Raw genomic sequence first — 25,168 nt, forward strand, 5'->3', positions numbered from 1 at the left:
ACCAGCACAGAGGTATAAGCAAATATCTTTTAAGTCAAGGATATTAACATAACTTAAATTTATCGTTTCTGTAGCGGCTATTGAATATTATTATATTGTACGCCGAATATTTAAACAAACAATTATTTTCTGGCAACGCGTGCCAGGGCCATAGCATTCTTATCGATAGGTGGCCTGCCAACTCGCTGGGCCCCAAATGCAGCACTGTGTTTTCGGCAAGCGCAGCCAACTTCGCGCTATGCCGGGCTGCCATATTTCTTTCCTGCTTGTCTTTCAACGAGAAAAGGTGGGCATTTTGCGTTTTGTCTCGATTTGGTTAAGTTCTAGCGTTCTCTCAGCGTTCTTAACGCTCCGAAAGTGTTGAGGCACAATGCCTGCCCCACGTGTTTCCTTCACTTTGGCTGCCGGCCCGCTGAACTTAGGAGGTAAATTGAGTTTTACCCACACGTGCAGCACAGCGGGCAAATAGTGAATAAAAATGTTAATTATTTTAGTGACAAAAGTAGACTGGACTTGATATACAAATGCATTTTACCTAACTAAGCTCCCTTTGTTTAATATCCAATCTAATTTCCTGTTTCTCTTTCTTTTCATGCTGCGCCCTCGCTGTCCTTTTATACGGATTTTTTCTCCCTTGAAGGTAAGAACACGTGTGGTCTTAAATCGCTTGATTTATTTGCCTCTGATGAATGATTGAGCAGAAGAGTTCTTGAAGACTATATTCATCACCCAAGACTGAATAAATGCAAGACCTCATTATATATTTTTTAAAAACACGAGTCTAATCACCTACTTTCTTTCTGTTTCATGTCTACCCTTTGGGATGGTTTATCTATTGATTTTCTTATAAAGGTAAGCACAAAGTGTCTATATCAAGTGCCTCCTTTTCTCTTAATGAGGATTGATTTAACGGAAGAGTTCTTGAAGACTATATTCATCACCCAAAACTGAAAAATAGCCAAGAACTTTTAAGGTTTTGTTATAAAAATTGTGTATCTAATCATCTTCTCTTTCTTTATTCCATGTTTCCTTTTATTGATTGCATTTGTGTCTACTTCGATTATTAAGGTAAGCATCAAAACATATCCTGAGTACTTCAGTTTTGTCTTAATGAGGATTGATTTAACGGAAGAGTTCTTGAAGACTATATTCATCACCCAAAACTGAAATACCCAAACAAAATTTGGAGTATTTGAATCCTGTCGAGTAATTACTAATTATTGTTCCTAATTCTTTTACAGACTTGAGATGGCAACCTCTTCGCACCTCAATTGGTTGATCATTCGCAACAACAACGCCTTCTTGTTGAAGAAGCGCGATGTTAAGAAGCCCTTCAGCACAGTAAGTATATGTGATCTTGTCAATTAAGACACCACGTTTATAGAGAATCTAAAATACTATCACGTTCAAGATTTTAAAATGATCTATAATCGTGGTAATGAACCTTTTTCAATGATGTTTCCAACTTACAACTTTCACAATGATATTTGAATACAACTTGATAGTAACTCTAATCTGACAAAAGTTGGTCATATCCTTGCTTTGAGATAGTAATGCACAAATAACTAATTAAAATATAAACCCTTCCAGGAGCCAAACAACTTGGCCAGCGTGAGCTCGTACCGCTACAGCGGCATCGTGCACAAGAAGACCCTGGGAGTCGTGCCCGCCGCCGACAAGAAGGGCTTCACCGCTGTGCTGAAGAAGGGCAAGTATGCCCAGCGTCCCGCCAAGAACACCGTGCGTGTTGACTTCAAGTCCGGCCCCCGCCGTTCCCTGAAGAAGCTGAAGAACCTGCTCATCGGCTCCAAATACCGCAAGGACCTGACACAGGTAAATATCGTCGAAACTCGAGGAAAAATCTGTTTTGTTTCTTGTCATGATGATCTTTTTTTAATGCTACATACCAAGATCGCAGAATGATCGTGTTGAAAAAATTATCTGAGGCTCCTAACCAAAATATAGTTTTGTAAACGTTTGATTGGCCCATTCTAATGAATTTCTTTGTTACAGGCTGCCCTCCGCCGTGCTTCCGCTGTCCTGCGCTCCCAGAAGCCCGCCACCCGCAAGGGAAAGAAGGCCGAGCTTTCTAAGGGAAAGAAGCCCGAATAAACTGGACCAGATGGGACTGTGCGGAGCTGTTTTCTACTCGAGAATAAAGAAAAAATGTTAAAAACACCCTAATATTAAAGCTAATATCTGTGTTCATTTGTGGGAGAATCTGCCATTTGTTAAAAAATTTAAAGCATACTTTAAGGTGGTTTGTTATGATTAGCCTGAACTAAATGCTGCGAAGGGAGCTACCTTTATAATCTCGAATCAGGTTATTGACCCACTGCTTGTCTGAATATTCTGCTTACATTTTTTACCAGACCTTTTTAATCATTTCCATTAAATTTGCTTATAAAATATAATCAATCAGGCTATTATATTGCATGTCATAGACCAGTCTTTAAGAAATATATAGATCCATTCCTTAAGTGTTGCTTAATGTTGGTCGCTTTTATTGAACTATGTTTCCTGGGATATGGATGACGTTACACATGAAGAGAGAGAAATGCATTGCAAGATTACAGGACGTAAAAGATCAAGTCAGAGTTATGGTAAACTCTTGTCATAGACAATACAACGCTAGCTTAACTACGGTACACATGGATTTTAAATGCGCATTGAGCATGGTTGCTCCACACAGCTTCAGTAGAAGTACTCGTACTTTTGGGCATGGTGCAGCATCACTTCCATGGATTTCTTGCCCTGCAAGACTCCATTTCGTTCCATGTAGTTCCAGATGGAGGCCATGAACACGCAGAACAGGATCACGCCAAACACGATGAACTTGAGCAGCAGGAAGATGGTACGCATGCCCACGGGGGCTGTGAACTCCACCAGCAGGACGAGGAGGACGAACAGGAAGGTGGCGGCGCTGTAGTACAGAATCCGATCTGTATTCAGCTGCAGCAGGGAAGCATCGCACAGGGCCAGAGCCTCGTGAAGCGCGGCAGTTCTGGCGGCGGGCATGGATTGGATGGAAGTAGAGCTGCCATTGCACTGGACCTCCGGCTGATCGTCTTCTCCGGACTGAGCATCGCCTGCCCCCAGCTCCCTGACGGCACAGCTTTCGCCCTCTTCCACCTGGCAGTTCACCTCGATCGTGGCCACTGGCTCCTCCGTCCTAGCTACCAGCTTGAATAATTTCAACCTGGCCAGCACTGCCTCGTGATCCGAGAAACTGAACTTCTCGCCGGGCACTCGTTCCGGGAACGGCAGTTTGTACTCGGCTATCTCAGCATTCACGTGATCTCCACCACGCACAAAGATGTGATCGATGCGAATGCCCTGGGGGTTTCTTTCTCGAGCCTGCTTAGATGTATACGAGTTGTGTTGGCATTCGTGGGTGCGAAAAGAGTCAGAGGCGCAGCTGTCGAGCATCTTGGATGTGTAGAGCAGCACCTTGTATGAGATGTCCTGCGGCTGGGCATTGAGATCGCCAGCCAGGATCTGCAGCGCCGAGTTGCCCCTGGTGGCCTCGATAAATTGAGCAGTGTCGAAGGCCTGTATGACGCGGTGCGTCTTGTACTCGTCATTGGCATTGTCGTACTCGGCATGCAAGTGGGCATTGTACAGGTGCACCATTTGGCCACCGACCAGGATGCGGCACAGGCCCACACCCTTGCCGCCAAACCAATCCGCATGTTGGATGCGATGGAAGTAGCCGTTGACGGACCACGCGTGGAACAGCGTGCCCAGAATGGGATACTTGGAGAGCACCAGCAGACCGGCGCCTATTACCCCGCTGTGAAAGTAGTGGCTGTGGGGCAGGATCGCTTCCGTGCCCTTCTGCAGCCTCTCGCTGTCCTCCTGTGCCCACACCTCCTGCAGGGACACAATGTCATACTTCCCGCTGGCCAGCTCCTTGCAGATGGCATCGATGCGGGGTCCACGATCACTCGACACATATGGTATGCCCCTGCAAATACATATAGTTAGTCTCCACGGATCGAGGTCAATGGTGCTGGGGCTCCAGACGCCTTAGAAGGAGATGCCCGCTCTCACCAAATATTCAGGGTCAGAATGTTCAGCTCCAGCAGCAACATCGCGACTTTGGTGTCCGCTTTTCACGTTCGCATGCTTACAATCGAATAACGGGCGCGGGAGCGGCGATAAGATAACTTTTTGATTTTGGTTGTTTTTTTTAAAGATATATAGCCACAATGTGACCGTCTGTAGAACGCCAAAAAAATAACTACTCTTAACCCTTAGTGGGCAAACAGTCCTTATTACACATGTCATTGTATAAAATTCATTGCTGTTTTTAAACATTTAGAATAACCGTTTTTTATGTTAGATTAAGGCCGGACTTTTTGAATCGTTTTGAATGTTCAGGAAATATTTAAAAGTGATATAGAATTTAGGAATTTCGGACATACACTTTTAAGATTTAATAGTTTAAATACTTTTATTTCTAGTTTCTTATCTATTGTTTAAAGATATATTTTTGGGACGGACCTTTTCATTTCAACCTTTTACTAAAAAAGCGAGTGCTCTAAGGGTTAAACTGATTAGTAACCAGTGGCTTGTGGTAATTTTTTAACTCATACCCTGGTCACTCTATTCCCGCAACTAGTTAAATTTCAGTATTTAGTAATAACATTTAATAACATTAATAATACAACTTAAATGTTGGCGCACTATGGTATTTGAGGCGCCAATATGATGCTCCAGCTGCTATTATTCTGCCTGGTGCTCTTCATCAACGTTTATTGGTGGGTTCCGTTTGGGCTGGGCCCCCACAATTGATCCATCATCGTTATAAGCACCAAATTGGATCACTTTCCATTTTAGGATCTTGCCCACGGGCATTAGCTGGTATTTGGTCAAGAGGTTTCGGGTCAAAGTACGGATCGGGCGCATTTCGCTGCCCTACTTGTCCCTGAGGAATGTACACATCAGCAAGAGTGGATTCTCGGTGGTACGGATAACCTTTAACCTCTGAATTCAATGCCATAAACACTCCCATTCTTCCAGCAAATCGAGGAGGTGTGTCTACGCAGCAGTTTCTTCACCACCGAGGTGACCAAACTGCTCTCCATCTACATCCGCGACATCCGCATCAACAAGGATATTCACAGTCGCCAAGATGACACCGAGGACTTCTACGAACTCCGGCGGACTCAGACGTCAGAGGGCAAGCCCTCGGAGGCGAAGGGTGTGCCAGACTTCCGGCAAACAAAGGTGCCGGCGAGCATTATCACCTTTGCCCAGTTCATGGCAGTGCATGTGAACAACATATCAGTGGTCCTGATGAACAACGACTTTGATCCTGGCTGGTTTATCCATGCCACGGCAAAGGAGCTTCATCTGGACGGGAGTATAGTGCAAAATGCTCGAGTTCTGCTTGTGAATGCAGCGCTGAGCGAAGCCCAGGCCAAGATGCTGAGGCACTGCAGCTCCCGCCGACAGTCGCTGGAGAATCTCAACAAGATTCGGCCATGCCTGGGCGAGGTTAGCTTCGATATGACTCTAGATGCGTCGCTCTTCGCCCAGGGACCACTGTCCATGGATGTAAGTGAAGCATTTTGTTGTACCGTAGCAAACTTATAAATAACTCCCTTTACAGACCCTTAGTCTGGTCATTAACAATGCCAAATCCGTCATCCACGGCGGACTGTACGAGTTCCTTAGTGAAGCCAAGCGGAGGACATCGACTGGTCAGCAGTCCCGACGTTCCACGCAGTCCCTGGCGCCCTCCAAAAGGTCCTACGACAATGACAACTACGAGAAGCTGGCGCCGATTATACCAAAGAACTTTAACTTTAGCATCCGGGCGGCAACCTTTTCGGCCGTCAAAGAGAACTCACAAAACGATTTTAGCGCCAAGCTGCAGTCGTTTCAAGTAAGTTGACTCCGAACCCTATGACTAATAGTTATTAAAACCAAAATTTTCAACCACAGATCTCGGGAAAGTTCAACTCAAAAGTCACGGATGAAAAGACGTTGCTACCTTCAATGCTTGCCAAATTGGGATTTCAGCATTTGGACATTGATACCAAATACGAAAAGCTACTCTTCGTAGAACAATTCACCATAGACTCTGTGGTAAGTAACGATATAGACAAATATATTTTGGTAATAATAAGAAAATAATACACCTTTCAGCTGGAAAAAGACATTTTCAATCTGTATGTGAAACTTAAGACATTCCAAATAATCTATAACCACAGCGAGATCTACGACTTTGTGAACAACAATTTCCTGGCTCGACAGCGCTCGAGCGGAGCACAGTCAATGCAGCTGATACACAAGCAGAAATCTCTTCCAGATAACTTGTATCTGGACACGGCGCCAGAGAGCAACCTGCGAGCAAGTCATCGACGGGAGGGCGGAGTTCTCGAGTGGATTATGCAGCGGATCGTAGTCAAAGGTTGTGCAGAGCTGTTCAATGTCTCGCTCCTTATGAAGCTGGAAGATGAGCATATCGCCATGAGTGTGAGCCACACCAGGTTCCTCCTGGAACAAATCGAGGAGAAAAGGAGTAATCTTTATGAAAACAAGTTTCTTAACTTGTTGTTAAATCAACGACAGTGGAGCATGGAGCTCATGGTAGAAACGTTATGGTCAAATCTAGGGAACTCCATTAACGATACCAACAACCTAAAAAAGACTCATTCGCCTGGCTCTCCATTTTTCCTCGGAGTGAGTTTGGTTAAGCTCTGCTCGTATGCAAACACCACCAAACTGGACATATCCGTGCACACTTTCCGCACGGAATACAGCATGCAGTTGGCGGAGTTTGTGGTCAAGTCAATGGAGTGCCTGCGGCAGTACCGGGGAATAAAACCAAAGAACGTGTCGGGACAATCTCAGTCTAGGTCAACTACAGGCCTCACGGTGACCCTGCAGCCATCACAATCATCTACCTCAATGCGGGTATCTGTAAAGGTCAAGGATATTACAGCTTACTTTGTTAATCATCATAACGTTTACACGCTGCTCAGTTTCTCAGAGCTCAACTTGACGCGGGCTCAAAAGTTATCCACCCTTAAGCTCGAGGAGTTCCAAATGGCCATAATGCGCTCGATGATGGCCTCTTCACTATGTCTCACCGACTTTTCGGACGTGTTTGCCACTTGCAAAATGATACGTCTTGAGCATGATCAAGTGGAGGGATCACTGGGAAAGTTGTCCATTTACATACCCGGCGACATGGAGGCAACGTGGAACTCCAATTTGCACATGCACCTGTTAACCTTAGTGAGGGATATGCAAGACTTGAAAACGGAGTTGGCTATACCAGCTTCGCCCGTAAAGAAAACCTCTCCCAGAGGAGGACTCGTGGTGGAGTTGTCAGCAGAACGGCGCACCATCTTCGAGATAAAGTTTTCGGAACGTCATTCTATTCAGATCTTTGTAGAGAGCCTCTTCTTTAGTCGCAAAGAACGATGTATGATCTATGCGGAGAATGTGTTTGTCAAGATCGACGATCAGCACATATTTACAGTCAAAGAGCTGGATCTCCAATCAGTGCCACGATTGGAGGTACTCACCCAAGAACGCCAAAACTTTCCTGGATTTCAACTTCCCTCCAACAGGGTGTGGGTCACCACTATTGGATCCTTTAAAGCTATTTTCCCGTATGACCACGACTTTTATAATGCAGTCAATGGGGAGTGCACTTCACACTTCAAGTGGCTAAAGCAGGTCCACAACTACAAGAAGAAGCCGTTTACAGTGGACTCACCGCTACCCTGCGATTTGGTGATTAAGATAAAAGAGTTCCTCCTGGAGATAAGCGACGATCCCTTTGAGGTGAAACTTCGCGACAACTATGTCTTACTGGTGGATGAATACCTGGAGAGCTTAAAGCGCAAGACGCTGTTCGATAAGAAGATCGCTGAGCTCTGCTCTGAGCGACTTTTGTTGCCATCTGGAACAATCGAGGGTCTTTATGCGAACCTGGTCAAGAAGAACTCAGAGATCTACATACAGCGATCGAAGAAGATTCGGGAAAGTGGCCCTGTTCGCACACGATTGCTGGCCTGGATCATGACGGACGTTAATATTATGGCCATGGCAGACACCTCAATCCATGGCTACGATAATGTAACGCGAATGATGCGCGAGATCGATCACGAGAGTCCCTGGCCGGAGGAGGGACTAGAGTTTTCTACACTGTGGTGCCGAGGTGTCAACATCAGCTGCACAGAGTGGAAATTCATGCTGAGGTGGATGGCCGACTAAAATAATACGTTTTTTCAGTACTCAAACTCTTTAAATTATATTTTCAGGGATTTCCCGCAACCCATGTTTTGTGTAAAGAGCATGCGGCTGTACGGCAATCTTTGTGGAGCCGAGCAAATGGGCTCCAAGCGAGCTAAGCGCGATGTCTTCATTGATGTAGGCGAACCATTCGGCACGGATGTGATTCAACGTAGCATGCCCTCGCTTAAGTTCTACCACGACTTTGACTGTGAACTCGAGAGCTGTAGCTATGCCTTTGGAGCCTGCTGGGAGCCTGTGATGGCCCAGTGCAACTTGAGCTTTGAGAAGATCTCGGCTCCATCAAAGGATCCATCGCCTCCCCTGCCGTTTTGGGATAAGCTTCGCTTACTTCTACATGGTCGGTTAACTTTGATAGCCAAGCAATTTACCATTCTCCTCCATGCCTCGCTTGATCCTTATAACACCACAGAGGAAATGGAGTTAACGTGGAACAATTGCGGGATTGTACTGACGAATGCTAAGATTATGTTTAAAGGGGAACTTAATGTGAGTTTATGATTATACAATTTCATAGCTGATTTAAAACGAATTTAATACCTTTTAGGTCATGGTACGGACAGCATCCCGCTACGACGATTGTCGTTTGCTTCATTTTCCTAATCTTAAGTTGACGATCAAGCTTAAATGGGTGTGCCTGGCTAATCCCAACGACCACCATGCCGTAATGCCTTGTGCCCCAGACAAGCTGCCAGAGTACTCAAGTAATCAAGTACACGACTCCTTCCGCGCCTTCCGTTCGCTCAATCTCAACATTTGGATATCCTTTGAGACTAAGCCCAAGGCGGGAGAAGATTTGGAAGTCGACATACCAAGTCTAGTGTTGTACGGCAGCACTTTGCGGTGGTTCGAGAGTCTGCAACTCATTCTTTCTGGAGTGACAAGGCCCACCCGGCGAGGTCCGGTCTTCAACAATGTGAGACCCAGGAAGAAGCCGCTCAGTCGGCACTACAAGAAGGCCAACCTGCAGATGTGCCTGCATAAGTTCCAGGTGCTCTACTGGATGTCCCACGCTCTGCAAAAGGGCTTCCAGTTGAACGGCCGCCGTGTGTCTTTTAGTTCGGAGCACTCTCTGACGCTCAATCCCATTGACGATGGACTCATCCATCGGCCACGAGCGGATTGGTCAACGATCTACATGAACTGTGAGCTCAACGATGCTGAGATCTGGCTGAAGAGCATTCTGACCGAGAAGATGGACAGCAGTTCCGAGAACCTGGCCAGTGCCGCAGATGCCTTTAAAATTGTGCGATTCTACTTTCTAAGCGTGGCAAAGGTATCCTACGGACGCGAAGCACTGATACCCACGACGGCCAGCAGCACAGAGGAGGATGTTAAAGCGCAGTCCACGACGCCCACGCATAAGTTGGTAGTGTATGATCTAAAGGGAGCCTGGACAAAGAGCAATCGGGACGTGGCATTCGCCCTTTTTGATTCCTTCATGAAGTCACAAAAACTGAAGAACAATCTGTCGACGGAAGCGGTAAAGAGCTATCGGAAGGAGGGTCCAAGCTCGGCTGTGCTAAAACATAAGCGAAGTGACAGCACCATTACCTTGTCCAGTACCAACAGCGAGGTCTTGCCAAGTGAGTTGGTTGTATCTGCTTCAAGTTCTTAGCTGATATTCTTTTTTCTAGTTTCCAACCCGAGTGCATCGCTTAAAAAGGCTCCTGCCCAGATCCATGCCACCGCCATGTTGCAGCAACTCATCGCAGAGGCAGACCACAAATTCAATGTGTATAGCGATGATCATAGCACCCAATCCAGGGAGCTGCAGCTCCAGGGCCTGCAAGCCTGTTCCGCCCAGGATATAATCCACGAGAACTGGTCCATTAGTCTAGTGAATTCCCAGGTGCTGCTCAAGGGCTGTGAGACGTCTGGATATGTGATCATCAGTGCTGCCAAGGCGGAGATCCTGCAGCGGGAGCATCGTCCAGTTTGGCGCGAGCGCTCGCTGATCTCGAAAACCACGTGGAAGGGATTGTTGGAGTGCATGCAGTACTATGCGACAGTCAGTGCGGGAGATAATAATTCCCTGTTGGAGAAGGAAATCATGTGGCTGACGGTGGACAATATCCAGGACAAAGACGAGACTGTGATCAACAATCTGCCAGACATCTCGCACTTGGTGGGCAGTGGGCGCAGTGTGGGTGGTGTTGTTTCCGAAACTGTTGGTGCTTTCCTGAGCGACAATTCTGGAGAGGCGCAGCCCGTCCAACTGCAGCGCATTGTGTCCAAGTGTAAGTGCGAGTTCTTTTATGTGAGCTATGGCGATGCCATTGACCCAAATTGCATCACGGAGGTGCCGCCGCCGCCTTCGGAGGAGCTGCAATCACCGTGGGAAAAACAAGACGATCCCGTAGATGCCTTCACCCTGATGCATCACGACCTGGATGTGTGCACCAACTCGCTGCAGTACGCCATGATCCTGGACATTGTGAACAACCTTTTGCTTTATGTAGAGCCTCAACGAAAGCAGGCGGCAGAGAAGCTGGCAAGGATGCGCTTCCAGCTTCAGCTGCACTCGACGGAGGATCAGAAGCGACCCATTCAGCAGAAGCAGACGGTTATCCGGAGTCTGCTGATGAAGATTCGCTCGCTGGAGAAGGACACTCACATGATCAGCAAGGAGCGGATAGAGGAAGGCGACTCATTTGAGCTGCGGCAAGAATACGACCATGTCCAGCAAATGATCCGGGAGAGTAAGGAAGAGCTGAATACATTTAGCGAGGACCTGGACATGATGTTGCTGTGCTATAAGGAAACCCAGTTATCCCAGCTCAGCAAGATATCGAACGTGCGCTCCGACGAGTCTGTGACCATGGTACGGACTAACGAAATCTGCTTTAAGCGTGCCCAGTGGCGGCTCACTGAAACTGATGGACAAATTGGCATAGCTGATCTTGTCCTTAGCGCTTTTCTTTACACCAAGAAGTCCAAGAGCGATGACTCGGTGGAACATCTGCTGGAGCTGGGAAACATACGCATGGAGAACCTTTTGCCGCGGGAAATCTATCGCGATGTCCTGCTGGCCACTGAAATCCAAAAGGACATGCCCGTGGACACTCACAAGCGGGTGCTGCGAATCTTCTGCCGGGAGAAGGCTCCTGTGGGTGGCATATCAGTGAAGGAGCACTTCGAGATCAATGTGGCTCCCATCACGATTGCCATTACGAAGAAGTTCTACAGCACAATGCTGAAGTTCTGCTTCCCGGATCGCGATGCCTCCGAAACGGAGGTCAGCGACGAACTGGATGACAACGCCTCAACCAGCTCGGCGTCCACAACGAATTTACAGGCCAAGCCTTCGACATCTTCGTCGACCAAGCGCTCGGGCAAGGGCAAGAAGGGGGCCAAGGACTCGGAGTTCTATGTGAAGATCGAGAAGGATGACGTGGAGAAGATGAAGGAGCGTGCCGAGAAGAACAAGCTGTTCATCTACATCAAGATTCCCGAGGTGCCTGTGCGCGTCAGCTACAAGGGCAACAAGGAGAAGAATCTAGAGGACATCACAGACTACTCACTAGTCATACCAACGTTGGAGTACCACAACGTGACTTGGACCTGGTTGGATCTTCTGCTGGCCATGAAATCGGTGAGCCGGCGGGTCATATTCTCGCAGGCCATCAAACAGAAGCTGCATATCCACCAGCGTCAGCCGACTCTGTCCGCAGGAGAACGAGCCACGCCGCAAGAAGCGGAGGATAAGGCTGTGATGCTGTTCGGAAATCGCCTATTGGTAAGTTTATTACAGCTGAATAATAAAATATAAATTTCTAATTAACTTTTTTTTGCAGAATGAAAACCGGAATCAGAGAAAGGGTGTCTTCAAGTTTTCCTCGGGCGGAAAGAGGTCCGGAAATGACTAAAACGTGTGTGCTCTTTCAACGATATTTTTATGCTTTATATTTATTACTGTACGTTCAAAGGATGTACGAAAATATGTGCAACTTGCGGTACTGACCAGGACTTAGCACAGCTTATCTAAAACGCCGTAATCAACTAACAAGAATGTCGAGTGCGTCTTGGCCCGTTTAACAATACATTATACAATACAATCACACACACTCTCAAGTATTATGCTATGTAACTCTCTAAATATAGCTATTTATGTATGTATGTTTGTTGTTAGCAATAAAGAGGGAGTAGGCGTAGTTAATTTTTACACACCAGTGATAATTGTAAACTTTAAAACACTTAAACTAAAGCGGCGGCATCATCGCTGTCTCATTCCTACTTGTTCTGTTGCTTCAGAGGTGGCTGTGGGTATTCAAATAGGTTAGTATCGTGCAGAAATCTGAGGATCAGTCGCCACCTACCAGCACAAAGACTCGTTTGGGCAGTGCTCGCTGCACCAGTTCATCGAGCAAGGCATTCTGGCTGTCGTTCTTCTGCGGATCCGCCTTGGTATTGTACTCCAGGCTCAGCACCGGCAACTCCTGCCAGCCCACTTGCAAGGGATACAGGTTGTAGACCAGCTCCTTTTCCTCGTAGGCCATTATGGAGATGTCCAGCTGGAAGGATCATCAGTTAAAGTTACGAATCACAAAGGGTTCTGTAAAACAAACTCACCTGCTTGTGACCCGAGCATATAAAGTTATCCGTCTTGCTGATACTCAGGTTGGCTATCAGGTGGAGGACGTGCGTGGTGGGATTCTTTAGCACCACCTTAAAGGCCATGGGCATCTTCACAAACATCTTCTCCTCGATGGTGCAGTAGATATTCAGCGGCGGCTCCGCAATGTCCAGACCACTGATCACAAACTTGGATTCGTTCTCCTCCTTGCCATTAGCCCTTCTCCAGCGAATGCAGAATACTCCAAAAATAGGCACGAGAGATGGGTTTCCCTCCAACGTGTAGATACCCTTGATAAAGCCACGACAATGACCCGTTCCCTGGACAGCTTCCAGGGCCTTGTTGTAGATGAGCCGAGTGGTTTTCATCCCCTCTTGGGTGTTTATGGCTTCCTCAGCCACATTTACATCATCCGACTGCAATGAGCTGCTCATCACACCCGCATTGGCCACCTGCAGGGCATTGGACACCGCCGAATTGCTGTTTATGATGGTCATGGTGGTGGGTATCTTGGTCACCAGACTCTTGCTCATATAGGCACTCATTCCAGCGGGCGGTGTGGGAGCCAGGGGTTCCTCTGAAGGGGGTTTCACTGCCGGCCTGATGAACTTACTAGCCACCGCCTTGCCCTCCAGCTTGCCACGATGATCCAGATCCCGGGCAGTCGTCCAGTCCCGCAGAGTGGCATTCGTCCGGAGGACTATCACGCTCTCCAGTTGTTCGCCGGCGCTGTACTTGTTGGTGTATTTCTTCTGCTTAAAGCTGTAGTTTGATTGCACTAGGTTGTGATCCTGGTGGGAAATGTAAGTAATTTGAGTTTTCCTACAAAATCTTAAGGATACATACACATATAAAGAAGCTGTCCAGTATTTCCACATCATCCACGGCCACCACTTCCGTGTTGGCCCTCAGCAGGAAGTTCTCGCCCCGATACACCTGGTTCAAAGGCTTCCTGTCCAGCGTGTAGAAACGGGCCGTGAACTTAAAGTCCCCGTAGCATCGCACTGTGAGTGTATCCTCCCGAGACTTTCGCAGCCGCGTCTCATCCAGGTACTCGATTTGCACCGGAGAAATGGCCGCCAGGCTCTGAACCAAACCCTTCACCTCGTGATCTGGTGTGGATTCCGAGCTGTTCGGAGCAGTGCTCACGCGGGCATTGGTGCCACCTCCTCCTGGGCCGCGATCCACATCCAAAGTGTAGCTTAACCTCTGCTGCAACTTGATCTCCGCCTCAGCCAGGCTGAAGATGTAGAAGGTGGCAGCGGTGCTCCCGTGAGCGGACAGCTCGCCCACATCTATTTGGATCTGGGCGTGCAGCTTCTGGCGTCCCGGTGAGATGTCCGTGGTGAGGAAAACTGGAAGATTACATTTTGATTTGTTACGAGATAAATATTAGGATATCTTATATAGGATATATCTTAAAACAATTAAATTTTGATAAGTTACACAGAAATGCTTAATAGAATATCTTATTAAATTTAGATATATTTTTCTACATCTTAAAACAACACTCAGGAACACCTTATGCTTCCAATATTTTGTGACTCATTTACAATACCTTTTTTCATATATTGACGTATGTACAATATTTAATAACATGATATGCTAAGCCCTTTTTTTTATATGTACACAAACTGATATCGTATCTTAAGGTCAGAACTCCCAATTAAATATAACATATAGTGTTACCACACTCCGATCTTAGAGTATCTACTCAGAACCCTAAACAAACTCTATAGAGTGGGAACAGTGTTTTCCAACTTCCACTTGCCCCCATAACACCAAGTTCATTGCCGTGTGTAAACAGCGGTGTACAGGTGTTTTTTGTAAGTGCTCGTTCTCGTTGGGTAAGGTCAGTGCAGCTCGGCTCTATAAATAATTGTGATCTATGGTTTAAGGTTCCAGTCCATCGAAAAACCCATTGCAGGCCTGTTAAGATCGAGATGCAAGGTGTGCTGCTTCCGCTGGTGATGTGGATGATTTGGATTCCAGAGTCTGCGGCAGAGGAGCTGGACTTAAGACGTAGTCCTCGCGTTGTGGGCGGTCATCCTAGTGATGTGTGGAATCAGCCGCACGTGGTCAACATTCGGCGGCGTGGCAACTTCGAGTGCGGCGGATCTCTGGTCACTCCCCGTTGTGTCTTGACCGCCGCCCACTGCCTGAAAGAGGGTCAACCATCCGACTTCGTGGTACGCGGCGGGGTCACCTATCTGCGGGATATGAGCAATGCCCGCTATGTGAGGAAGATACTGCTGCCAGCGGCCTACAGTCGCACCACTTTGGACCACGATGTGGCTCTCCTGCAGCTGCAGCATCCGCTTCAGGCCTCCGTTGCTCGACCCATCTCCTTGGCATTAAGATCTCCTCGCCCTGGGTCTTTTGTCCGGGTTTCCGGCTGGGGACTAACCGACGACAGCTCCACACAGCTGCCCAATCAGCTGCACAGCGTCCATGTGCGAGTGATGCCACAGTGGGAGTGTCGGGATCTATATCGTGGCTATCGGAACATTACGGCCAGCATGTTCTGTGCATCGATTCCGGGTTTAAAGGATGCCTGTGCCGCTGATTCCGGGGGTCCGGTGGTCAATGCCCATGGCTTCCTCGTGGGCGTCGTCTCATGGGGCAGGGCTAATCGCTGTGCCGCCGCAGATAGTCCCGGGGTTTACTCCGATGTCAGTTACCTATCCGACTGGATAGTCGATAATATGCGCCGGTATTGCTAGATCTGTTGCGAATCTGTATTAATCAGTATTAGATTGGTTAACCCTGATCGTTGACGTCACCTGGAGCCGGAAGAATGCCATTGAAGTGGTAGTGCCTTCCATTGTGACCCGATGTGTTTGCTCAGGTGGTTTCTTAATGTTTTTGCCGAATACTCGGCCATAAAAGACGGGACAAGGTCAAAATCGTAACAGTTCACAGCAAGATGCTTTGGCGGTGGGATTATCTTATATTGGCCATGCTGCTCCTGGCAGAGCTCACCGATCTGGGTGAAACGGCGGTTGCCAGGAATCAAAGGAGAAACAGGCGACTCAGAAATGCTAGCGGAAACAAACTAGCGACCAGGAGAAAACAAGCCGGAAACAGCCGTAAAGTCTCCGCCAAGAAGGTGAATCAAAACAAGAAGACCGCTACTCCGGCAAAGATTGAATCAAGGATTGTGGGTGGCACGTCCACCTCGATTTCCACCACTCCCTATATTGTCCAATTGCGTCGGGGATTGCATCTGTGTGGGGGTTCGCTCCTCACCGAAAGGTGGGTCATAACCGCCGCCCATTGTGTCCAAGGATACAGTGCCTCCGATTTCACGGTTCGCGCTGGAACCAGCACTTTGGATGGCAGCGATGGCATCACCCGCTCCGTCGAATCTATCCACGTGGCGCCCAAGTATACTGCGAAAAAACTGAACATGGATGCAGCGCTGCTCAAACTAAACGAAAGCCTAACGGGCACCAATATAGGCACCATATCCATGGCCACTTCGCGACCCAAGGCCGGTGCAAACGTGCGGATTGCGGGATGGGGAACAACCAGGGAAGACAGCACTACAGCCTCCCAAACTCTGGAGGCCGCCCAGGTCAGGGTAATCAAGCAGAAGAAGTGTCGACTGAGATATCGCGGTGCGACGACCATCACCAAATTTATGATCTGTGCCCGCGCTGCTGGGAAGGATGCCTGCAGTGGTGATTCCGGTGGTCCGGTGACCAGGAACAATGCCCTGGTGGGCATAGTGTCCTTCGGTCGCGGATGCGCCAGAGCCGGATATCCTGGCGTCTACACAGACGTCTCCGCGATCCGCCAATGGGCCAACAAGGTTATGGCCAATAATTAGGCATCTCAAGTCTGAGCAATATAATCTTACTAAACTAGATCTAAAGGTCGTTAGTTAATATGATTTAATAAATACTTGTTGTTTAAAATCGATCTTGAAAAACTTTTGGCAATGTGGGATTTAAAAAAATTTCACAAACGTGGAATGGCAAATAAGTTCATAATATCATTTGGTTTAGAGTATCCAAACTCTTGACGCAGGAAACATTTAGCCTAGACTATAGGCAATATAAATAAATATTTTTAAACAATAGAGCACAATAAGACATTGGAAACAAACACTCTTCTGTCAATAGAACTTTAGTGAATTCCGCAGAAAACCTTTATGAGAAAATATAAACAACCTGAGAATGTAGGCCGTGGTTCATGATTGTTTTTCAACGCTGTTTTAGAGTCAGAGAACTTTAGCCTTCTAACTAAAAATTAATCTGCTTGGGGTACAGCTTTCATCGCAGGATCACTAATAACTAATTACATATCTTATTATTTTAATTATATCATAAGATAAAAAGTTTGTACAGAACTCTTGAACATTTTGTCAACTTTAAAAGTAAACATGTTAAAATTTAACATAATTGTTTGCTATGAATAAACATCACGTTTCGAATGGTTCTTGTTAAAATCTTGTTAAAACCTTAACAGGTTTTTTTATTTAATCACCGAAAAATCGATTCTCCTCCCTAACTCTTTGTTATATATGGGATGGAATTTAAATCTAAATGTAAACGTTTCCGCTCTATATTTTTGTTTCCGAGATTGATTTCCCGGCAAAGTTGGTTGATTGAACAATTGTGCAAATGTTGAAGTCTTGTTCCGCCCAGATTTACTTGATATAAAATCATGTTCTAGCTTCGTTTCAGTCTAGTTGGATAGCCACAATGATTGCCCGGAGTCTGCCCTCGCTGTTGCTGCTTCTTATCCCAATTCTGGAATTCTCACCGGTTTCCGCCTCCTTTAACGACAGCGAGGAGATCCAGCCCCGCATCATTGGTGGTCGGGTGTCCAGCATAAAGCAGGAGAAGTATCTCGTACAGGTCACCACAAACACGGAACTCTGCGGAGGATCGCTGATCAAGCCCCGTTGGGTGATCACTGCGGCACATTGCGCTTACAAGAAGAACAGGAATGAGTTCAGGATTTATGGAGGTGCCTCCGATCAGGGTGGTCCATATGCCATTATGCGCAGGGTAGACTTCATGGCCATAAATCCAGCTTTCAATCGGAAGACGCTTAACATGGATGTGGCTGCCTTGCGCCTGACTTCGGATATGACTGGAGCCAATATAGAGACGATCGCTTTGGCCTCCCAATCCGTTCCAGCTCGCGTCTTGGTTAAAGTCTCCGGTTGGGGTTTATTAACTGCCGATGCCGCCGAAACGGCAAAGCGGGTGCACAGTGTCATGGTACCCGTGTGGTCGCGATCCGCGTGTGTGTCTGCGTACAAGGGAATCCACCGGATCACCCGCTCCATGATGTGTGCCGCCAAGCCGTACACGAAGGATTCCTGTGATGGCGACTCGGGAGGACCTTTGGTGCATAGTGGAGAGCTGGCGGGAATCGTATCCTTTGGCTACGGATGTGCCTCAGCTCTGCCTGGTGTCTACACCAGTGTGCCTGTGATCCGAGAGTGGTTTCTGAGCACCGTGCAAAAGCATTCCTGAGCGTAATCTTAAGCCCTAGCTTTTAAGGTCAATAAATAGTTCAAGTTTATCTAAAGGCAATTAACTGGGGAATGCAGGAAGGTCTAATCGAAAATATATAAACTTCCTATTTGGTTTAGAGTTCCGTAGACCATGTTAAAACTCCTCTTTGGACTAGCACTGATCCATCAACTGGATGGGAGTTCCTCCGCCACTAGTCGACTGGGTAAAATCTTCGGAGGATACACAGTGCCAGTAAAGGATCATTCATTTCTGGTCAATCTTCGACGTGGTGGCAAATTCCGCTGTGGCGGCGTCCTAATCTCGCCCAGCTGTGTTCTCACAGCGGCTCATTGCTTGGAGGGAAGGTATCGAAACGTTCGGGACTTGACCATCCATGCCCAACAACAGTGCCTGGGCGATACGACGCCGCCGGAGCATGTGCGTCCAGCCTGGTATGTGGGCTTATCGCCGTATTACTGCCCTCAGCGCGGTCTGGACTCCGATGTGGCTGTGATCCGATTGAGTCGCCCCTTCGACATCGCCGGCAATGCCAGTCTGGTAAGGATCGACTTTAACGATCTGCCGCGGAAGGCCAATCTGACGGTGATGGGTTGGGGCTCGGTCAACGAGCAAGGTCACAACTGGAATCAATGCCTGCAGGAAGCCAAAGTTGAGCTCATCCCGCAGGAGCAGTGCATCAAATCCATGGACTCGGGTCAGCAACGAGTTACGAACAATATGTTTTGTGCTCTGGGGGAAAATGCCAAAGATGCCTGCCAAGGTGACTCCGGAGGACCCATCATCCACGCTGGCCGCTCCGTAGGCATAGTTTCCTGGGGCTATGGTTGTGGCAGTGGTTACCCAGGGGTCTACACCCGCCTCAGCAGTCCATTCATTACGTACTGGCTGAAGAGCTTCATGGACCGAAATTGCTGGTGATTCGTCAATCATTTTGTTCAACCTTTAACCCAATAAAAAGGTTATTATGCCATTTATACTATAGAGGGGTATTACTTTTGAAATCTCTTCCGGAATTCCAAATAATGGTTAGATCGTGTGAACCTATTTCCGGGCCAGCATCATTATCACTTCCCAAACTAGACAGCAGTATACATGGTAGCCATCAGTCTGGACACGCCATGGCTGGCCTGTGGTTGGTCTGGTGGCTCTGCCAGTTGACACTTGGTTCCTCCAGCCAAACTCGCATAGTGGGCGGCAAGGAGACGACTATTTCCCAGGTTCCATACCTGGTTAATCTGCGCCAGAATGGTTATTTTATCTGCGGTGGATCGCTGATCTCAACCAGCGTGGTGCTCAGTGCATCGCATTGTGTTTATGGTTCCCAGCCAGAGGATTACACCATCCACGCGGGCGCCAGTCGGTTGGATGAAGATGCTCCCGTGGTTCGCAGTGTAGCCATGTTCCACACTTCGCCCAGCTACTCTGCCACCAATTTCGACATGGACGTGGCTTTGTTGCAACTGCAGGAGGCTGTACTTCTAATTCCGGGTAAAGTTGCCACCATTACTCCTTGTCGCAATGCGCCGGAGGCCAATGCATATGCCAGGATTAGTGGTTGGGGAGTGACCCGCGAGACTAACCGTGATCCTGCCAAACAGGTCCGAACGGCCATGGTGAGAGTGCTGCCGGGCGCGGAATGCCAGCTGTCTTACTCCGTGTTTGCCCAAATAAGCGACTCCATGCTCTGTGCCGCCGTGCGTGGTGTCCGGGATTCCTGCTCCGGCGATTCAGGCGGTCCTTTGGTCTACCGCGGACAGGTTTGTGGCATTGTGTCCTGGGGATTCGGCTGTGCCCGTCCAGCTTTTCCGGGTGTTTACACCAACGTGGCTAGTGGAAGAGTTTATGCTTTTATAGAGCAAACACTACAGAGGATTAGGAGCTAGATATATTGGAATTTCTACAAATCTTTATAATCTAAAGAATATAGATACCTTATTTTGATCAACATCTCGTCTTAGTATTTTTTCTGATCTTAATCTAAGGTATGAACTCTTCCAATAGAAATCCTATCTATGTATATAGATGGAACTCTAATGGCACGACGAACAAGGAATCGAGATCAATGGACAATTATTATATCAAGTAATTTGTAGAATCTGATGAACGACTGAAACAAGGTCAATAAAAGTGGCTAGAACACCGATACAAAAGTCCCATTACACAGCAATTTTCGTGGGGTTTCAATTTCTCATACCAAAAACGCCGATGAATCCAACGATAAGCCACACAAAATGGTTGATTAAAATAATTATTATTTGCGCAATAAAATAATATGTGTGCTGTGTAATGATTGTTTCCTAAAAGGCATATAAATCGGAGCACCGAGCCGCGCGATTCGAGTCGGAACAGCAATCGAAAAGGTGTTTACACAGGTGGTCAGCGACTCGGAAACTCGGATTGGTAGTTACTGCTACCGGATAGGGCAAATATCGTGGGATGGAGTAAGCCGATGGCGACGCTGTGGCTGTGGCTCTTGCTCCACCTGATCCCACTTTGCTGGGCGGCCGGCAACGAGGCCAACAGTCGGATTGTGGGCGGTGTCCCAGTGGATATTGGCAGTGTGCCCTACCTAGTGAACCTGCGCATCGGTGGGAGGTTTATATGCGGTGGTTCTTTGGTCACCCCGCAACATGTCGTCACTGCCGCCCATTGCGTCAAGGGAGTGGGTGCTTCTCGTATCCTAGTCGTTGCCGGAGTCACACAACTTACGGAAACTGGTGTACGGAGTGGCGTGGACAAGGTTTACACCCCAAAGGCCTACAACACCCGAACCCTTAGCACAGACGTGGCTGTTCTTAAGCTTAAAGCCCCCATCAGTGGTCCCAAAGTGTCCACCATTGAGCTATGCAATTCCAGCATGAAGGCAGGTGACATGATCAAGGTCTCCGGCTGGGGACAAATCACGGAGCGCAACGAAGCGGTTTCAATGCAGGTGCGCAGCGTCGACGTGGCTCTCATTCCCCGGAAGACCTGCATGAACCAGTATAAGCTGCGTGGAACCATTACCAGCACCATGTTCTGCGCCTCGGTTCCTGGGGTAAAGGATTCCTGCGAGGGAGACTCCGGAGGACCGGCCGTCTACCACGGTCAACTCTGCGGAATAGTCTCGTGGGGCGTGGGCTGTGCAAGGAAAAATTCACCTGGGGTCTATACGAATGTCAAGACTGTTAGGAGCTTTATCGACAAGGCTTTGGGCATGTGAACCCATAAGATAGTACAAGTTTAAGATGCTTAAGGCCTAGCCGTAAGTAAGTTAGAAAATTGACAATGTTTAGAAGAAACGTTACCAATAAATATTTGATTATTATAAGTATATATCATAACCCTTACTTACCACTATTTCTCAGACCGACGGGAACACTGATGTGTACGCCCACATTCTGCAGATACACATTGTACGGATTGCTGACGGTGGTCACAACGGGGTAGTACTCGTTGACCAGCATTCTCGTAGCCACCGCCGTCGTTTCCTCATCCGAACCGTTGTCATATCCATGGCCAAGGTTCGTTTGCGTGTCCAGATGAAAGCTGGAATAGAAAACCGTGCTTAGTAGAGCACAAAATGCGCTGGTTGCATGCAATTATCCGGAAATAGGTCTCTGCTTCCGGTACGAATCGCTTTGACCTACGTGGGCGCAATGTAGCAAATGGGATTGATCGTCACGTTGTCATCCAGATCGCGGCTGCGCGTGTGGTGGCGAAACAGCTGGCGTGAGTAGTTGGAGCTGCACGTGAGTAGCGCGGCCACCTGGTCGGTGCCCATATGGGCCTCCAGTCGGACGATGCGCAGCTGTGTGTTCTCATGGAACTGCTGCGCTTCGGTGCTGCAGAACAGCTGGTAGTAGGAGCCGGGCTCCAATCTCATGTTCTTCTCAAAGTTCTTGGGCTCCTGGCGTGGTTGTTCCTGAGGCTGCTTTTGGCCACGCAGTTGCGAGAGGCTGGGAAAGCAGAAATACTTGAGTGCCTCCAGTTTGTAGCTGTTCTGCGGATTAGCCGCATCGGCTAGAATGACATGGAAGTTGCGCACCCTCAACGGCACATCCGTGAGCACCCTAAAACAATGATACTTATAGGGAACTGTTTTATAGAAGGAGTGCAGATAACAAAACTTACCGCACTATCAGTTGAAGCTGCAGCAAGTCGTCGTTGTTCAGCTGAACCCGCTCGAAAGTGGCACACATTTCCACCACATCACTGACCTTATCTAAATCAATTTGAATGGGCGATTTCATGCTTGCCAGCGCACTGGTCCACAACGCCTGCGCCTCGGGCGCCAGTTGCGTTTTCGGCATGGGTGGCACACCTTGAAACACCTGCCACAGGTTCTCCATCAGCAGGATCCGTTCCGCCTGCTCGCCATGATGTCGCAAGGACAACGCCTCAACGCTGCACGCGATATAGTCGGCTACGGATGCCGAGAGCAGCGCACATCGAAGTGTCTTCAGCAGAACATCGGTGAATATCGTGGACCACTTCTCCTGGCGATAATCAGGCAGCATAAGGGAGTACAAACTGGAGTAAGAAATAGATTAAATCAGTATTCTTCTAATGTAACGCATAAAATATAAGCTCACGTCAAGGCCTTGGCATGATCCCCGCTCTTCAGGTACTCCTCGGCCATGTCAATTGCTAGTTTCTTTCGAAACCTGAGGCACTTGTAGATTTTGAACTGGGCCATGGCCTGGCTGAGCAGGGCTATGATACCCGACGAGTGGTTATAGCCGCGCTCCTGATCACATAGCTGCATATTGGCCTGTTGCTCGGCCACCAGATCGCCCGTCTTTACCGCCCGGATGCCAAAGAACTCTGTGTACAGGGACAAAGGGCTCTGATTCGCCACGGGCGTGGCCTCTGCGGATGATTGCATTGCTGCGTACGCCTCCTGGGCTGCATCCCGCCGCTTCATCACATATTCAGCTGCCTTGTGGTAATAGATTCCGGGGTGCTGCGTCTGCAGGGCGGGCAGGCCGTTCTTGATGGCCTCGCAAAACAGTTCAGCGAAAACAGAATGTCTGCAATCAAATTTGATTATGTTAATAATGATCTCTAAAGGAGTACACCAGACATTACTGCGTGCTTAGCCAGGCATGGTGCTCAAAGGCTAGATCCTTGAAACCCACTCGAGACTTGTACTTCTCCACATGGATGATGAACTGGTTGATGGCATCCCTCGGAGTCTTAAGCTTAAACATAAGCCGGCAGATCTTGTAGTTCAAAAACCCGGCCATAGTTTTAATCTCCAAGCAGTTGCCGTCATTCATGCGTATCTCATCCAGATTGGCATAGGCCTGGAAATAGTGCCTGCAAGGGAACACACAATTAGGAATATCATAGTTAAAATTTGAATAAGGACCTACTTTTGACCCGTGCTAAAGTCCTGCCGCATTTCCGCCACGAATCCCAGCTTGAACTGGTGGCGAATCTTCAGCGTGGCGTGCGCCGCTGTTAGCTGATCCCGATGGTTGCGAATCCGCTTGGACATGAGAGCGTAGTAGGATTGGGCCATGTCCAGGAAGGCGGACTCCAGCCGCAGGGCGTAGCCCGTGAGGTGCTCCGTGTGCGGGAGTATGAAGAGCATCTTGCTGGTTATTCCACAGGCGTTGGTCAGACTAGCGGCTCGTTCTGCTGCCAGGAGATCTTCGCCAGGTGGAAGCGGCGCTGCCCTCTGCAGCAGCACCAGGCACAGCCGGGTATTCCGCTCCTGCAGGGCGTTCTTCAGGGCCTGCACAATGGCCGCACACTGCACCTGTTTCTCCGTCCACTGGAGGTCGTTCCACTCCATGTCCTGGAACAGCACCACCACCGAGGGCAGGACGTGCAGGTGCTTGAGCATCCAGTTGCGCTTGAGTATGCCCTTCGGGTGGTACCACTCGTAGGAGGCCCGCTTGGGCTTGGCCACGGGAAACTCGTAGTTGGGGGGCAGCAGCTTGTACTGCACGGCCGCCCTGTCAGCGGCCTTGCGCTGCAAACTGCCGCTGAACGCCTCCCAGACAGCCTTGTGCACCGCCACCCGAGCGGTGTCCAGTCCACAGAAGCCAATCAGCGGCTGCGGGGTCACGAGGAGCTCCGACGGCAGGGCGGTGGCGTCCATCGACATGGTTCCGGCCGCTCCTGCGCAGAATTGGATGAGATCGATCTGTGCGTCACCAACGGCCACTCCTCTCCAGCTCCTGCTGCAATTGACGGCGATCTTCTCCAGCTACGCTACGTTGTCCTCGATAGAGGTGGAGTAACATCGATGTCATGTCATCGATGTTTTCAAAATCGACTATCTACGGGTGTTGGTCTGAGTATGACCGTGCATTCAGTTGACCCTAAATACGGCGTTAGGCTATTTTCTCGAAAACTGTGGGTTTGATTTTGATGAAACTTTCAGACAAGGAGCTTGAATTAACCCTCAATAGCTTGGCTTATCGTGCATATTGGCACAACCTCTGTGAGGGGAGCAGTTAACAAAATTGTGGGGACACGATTTAACAAATGCATTTTTGATACATTAATAGGCCTCGGATGTGTCCCAAACCTACCTAGATCGATAGATCTTTTCTTTCTTAACAATTTAGCATTTTAGATTGTTCGATTTGGTCCACTTTCGTTGCTAACAGGCCGACGCTAATTTGGCGGACATGAAAGTAGCTAGATAAATAGCTAGAGAAATAAATATCTGAAAAATGGACCCCAGGATTTTGAAATCTTATTTTAAAATAAAATAAATTGGGTTATTATCAGTTAATTAAATTTGTGGTTCAAACGTTAAATCTTTATATTTATTCCTGCATTGAGCTTGCTACTGATAGTCCGATTTATTTAAAGAAATAAA

At 48.2% G+C, this 25,168-nt stretch overlaps 10 protein-coding genes and 3 non-coding genes across 14 annotated transcripts; 11 read left to right on the plus strand and 2 right to left on the minus strand.

The window, feature by feature from the left end:
• Window positions 1-239: 239 nt before the first annotated feature.
• Window positions 240-2,196, plus strand: LOC119554051 (60S ribosomal protein L28). Its single transcript, XM_037864790.1, has 4 exons — window positions 240-286; window positions 1,242-1,341; window positions 1,591-1,833; window positions 2,014-2,196. The coding sequence occupies exons 2-4, from the start codon at window positions 1,249-1,251 to the stop codon at window positions 2,110-2,112; spliced, it is 435 nt and encodes a 144-aa protein (XP_037720718.1). The 5' UTR covers window positions 240-286; window positions 1,242-1,248; the 3' UTR covers window positions 2,113-2,196.
• On the plus strand, window positions 673-747 carry LOC119555735. Its single transcript, XR_005219926.1, has one exon. It is a non-coding gene; the product is annotated as a small nucleolar RNA CD11 (small nucleolar RNA).
• Window positions 885-959, plus strand: LOC119555737. Its single transcript, XR_005219928.1, has one exon. It is a non-coding gene; the product is annotated as a small nucleolar RNA CD11 (small nucleolar RNA).
• On the plus strand, window positions 1,101-1,175 carry LOC119555738. Its single transcript, XR_005219929.1, has one exon. It is a non-coding gene; the product is annotated as a small nucleolar RNA CD11 (small nucleolar RNA).
• Window positions 2,197-2,476: 280 nt separating the features above from the next.
• LOC119554050 (putative neutral sphingomyelinase) lies at window positions 2,477-4,231 on the minus strand. Its single transcript, XM_037864789.1, has 2 exons — window positions 4,054-4,231; window positions 2,477-3,967 (listed from the first exon to the last, which is right to left on the minus strand). Exons 1-2 carry the CDS (start codon window positions 4,092-4,094, stop codon window positions 2,695-2,697), a joined length of 1,314 nt encoding a protein of 437 aa, XP_037720717.1. The 5' UTR covers window positions 4,095-4,231; the 3' UTR covers window positions 2,477-2,694.
• A 376-nt stretch (window positions 4,232-4,607) lies between these two features.
• On the plus strand, window positions 4,608-12,451 carry LOC119554300 (protein KIAA0100). Its single transcript, XM_037865158.1, has 10 exons — window positions 4,608-4,763; window positions 4,843-4,969; window positions 5,026-5,562; window positions 5,618-5,893; window positions 5,953-6,096; window positions 6,157-8,222; window positions 8,286-8,766; window positions 8,825-9,863; window positions 9,915-12,016; window positions 12,075-12,451. The coding sequence occupies exons 1-10, from the start codon at window positions 4,711-4,713 to the stop codon at window positions 12,144-12,146; spliced, it is 6,897 nt and encodes a 2,298-aa protein (XP_037721086.1). The 5' UTR covers window positions 4,608-4,710; the 3' UTR covers window positions 12,147-12,451.
• Window positions 12,157-24,598, minus strand: LOC119554301 (trafficking protein particle complex subunit 11). Of its 2 annotated transcripts, XM_037865159.1 has the most exons (10): window positions 23,706-24,445; window positions 23,419-23,649; window positions 22,923-23,360; window positions 22,462-22,860; window positions 21,978-22,400; window positions 21,683-21,876; window positions 13,700-14,208; window positions 12,850-13,644; window positions 12,597-12,791; window positions 12,157-12,537 (listed from the first exon to the last, which is right to left on the minus strand). In XM_037865159.1, the coding sequence occupies exons 1-10, from the start codon at window positions 24,443-24,445 to the stop codon at window positions 12,511-12,513; spliced, it is 3,951 nt and encodes a 1,316-aa protein (XP_037721087.1). In that variant the 3' UTR covers window positions 12,157-12,510. The 2 variants fall into 2 exon arrangements, with proteins under 2 accessions (XP_037721087.1, XP_037721088.1); XM_037865160.1 differs by lacking the exons at window positions 12,157-12,537; window positions 12,597-12,791; window positions 12,850-13,644; window positions 13,700-14,208 and adding an exon at window positions 17,490-20,175 and having other exon boundaries at window positions 23,706-24,598.
• LOC119554305 (trypsin beta) lies at window positions 14,797-15,576 on the plus strand. Its single transcript, XM_037865166.1, has one exon. It carries the CDS (start codon window positions 14,797-14,799, stop codon window positions 15,574-15,576), a length of 780 nt encoding a protein of 259 aa, XP_037721094.1.
• Window positions 15,723-16,685, plus strand: LOC119554307 (trypsin delta; the record flags this gene model as incomplete). Its single annotated transcript, XM_037865168.1, has 1 exon — window positions 15,723-16,685. A coding segment is annotated over one exon (963 nt), but the record flags the coding sequence as incomplete, so codon positions are not given.
• Window positions 17,552-18,369, plus strand: LOC119554304 (trypsin alpha-3). Its single transcript, XM_037865165.1, has one exon. The coding sequence runs from the start codon at window positions 17,563-17,565 to the stop codon at window positions 18,343-18,345; it is 783 nt and encodes a 260-aa protein (XP_037721093.1). The 5' UTR covers window positions 17,552-17,562; the 3' UTR covers window positions 18,346-18,369.
• LOC119554303 (chymotrypsin-1) lies at window positions 18,478-19,329 on the plus strand. The gene has a single exon (XM_037865164.1). It carries the CDS (start codon window positions 18,478-18,480, stop codon window positions 19,264-19,266), a length of 789 nt encoding a protein of 262 aa, XP_037721092.1. The 3' UTR covers window positions 19,267-19,329.
• LOC119554302 (trypsin alpha-3) lies at window positions 19,340-20,486 on the plus strand. The gene has a single exon (XM_037865163.1). It carries the CDS (start codon window positions 19,371-19,373, stop codon window positions 20,229-20,231), a length of 861 nt encoding a protein of 286 aa, XP_037721091.1. The 5' UTR covers window positions 19,340-19,370; the 3' UTR covers window positions 20,232-20,486.
• LOC119554306 (seminase) lies at window positions 20,664-21,633 on the plus strand. The gene has a single exon (XM_037865167.1). It carries the CDS (start codon window positions 20,798-20,800, stop codon window positions 21,548-21,550), a length of 753 nt encoding a protein of 250 aa, XP_037721095.1. The 5' UTR covers window positions 20,664-20,797; the 3' UTR covers window positions 21,551-21,633.
• Window positions 24,599-25,168: the final 570 nt, after the last annotated feature.

Source organism: Drosophila subpulchrella, chromosome 3L (assembly GCF_014743375.2).
Source record: "Drosophila subpulchrella strain 33 F10 #4 breed RU33 chromosome 3L, RU_Dsub_v1.1 Primary Assembly, whole genome shotgun sequence".
Lineage (NCBI taxonomy): Eukaryota > Metazoa > Arthropoda > Insecta > Diptera > Drosophilidae > Drosophila > Drosophila subpulchrella.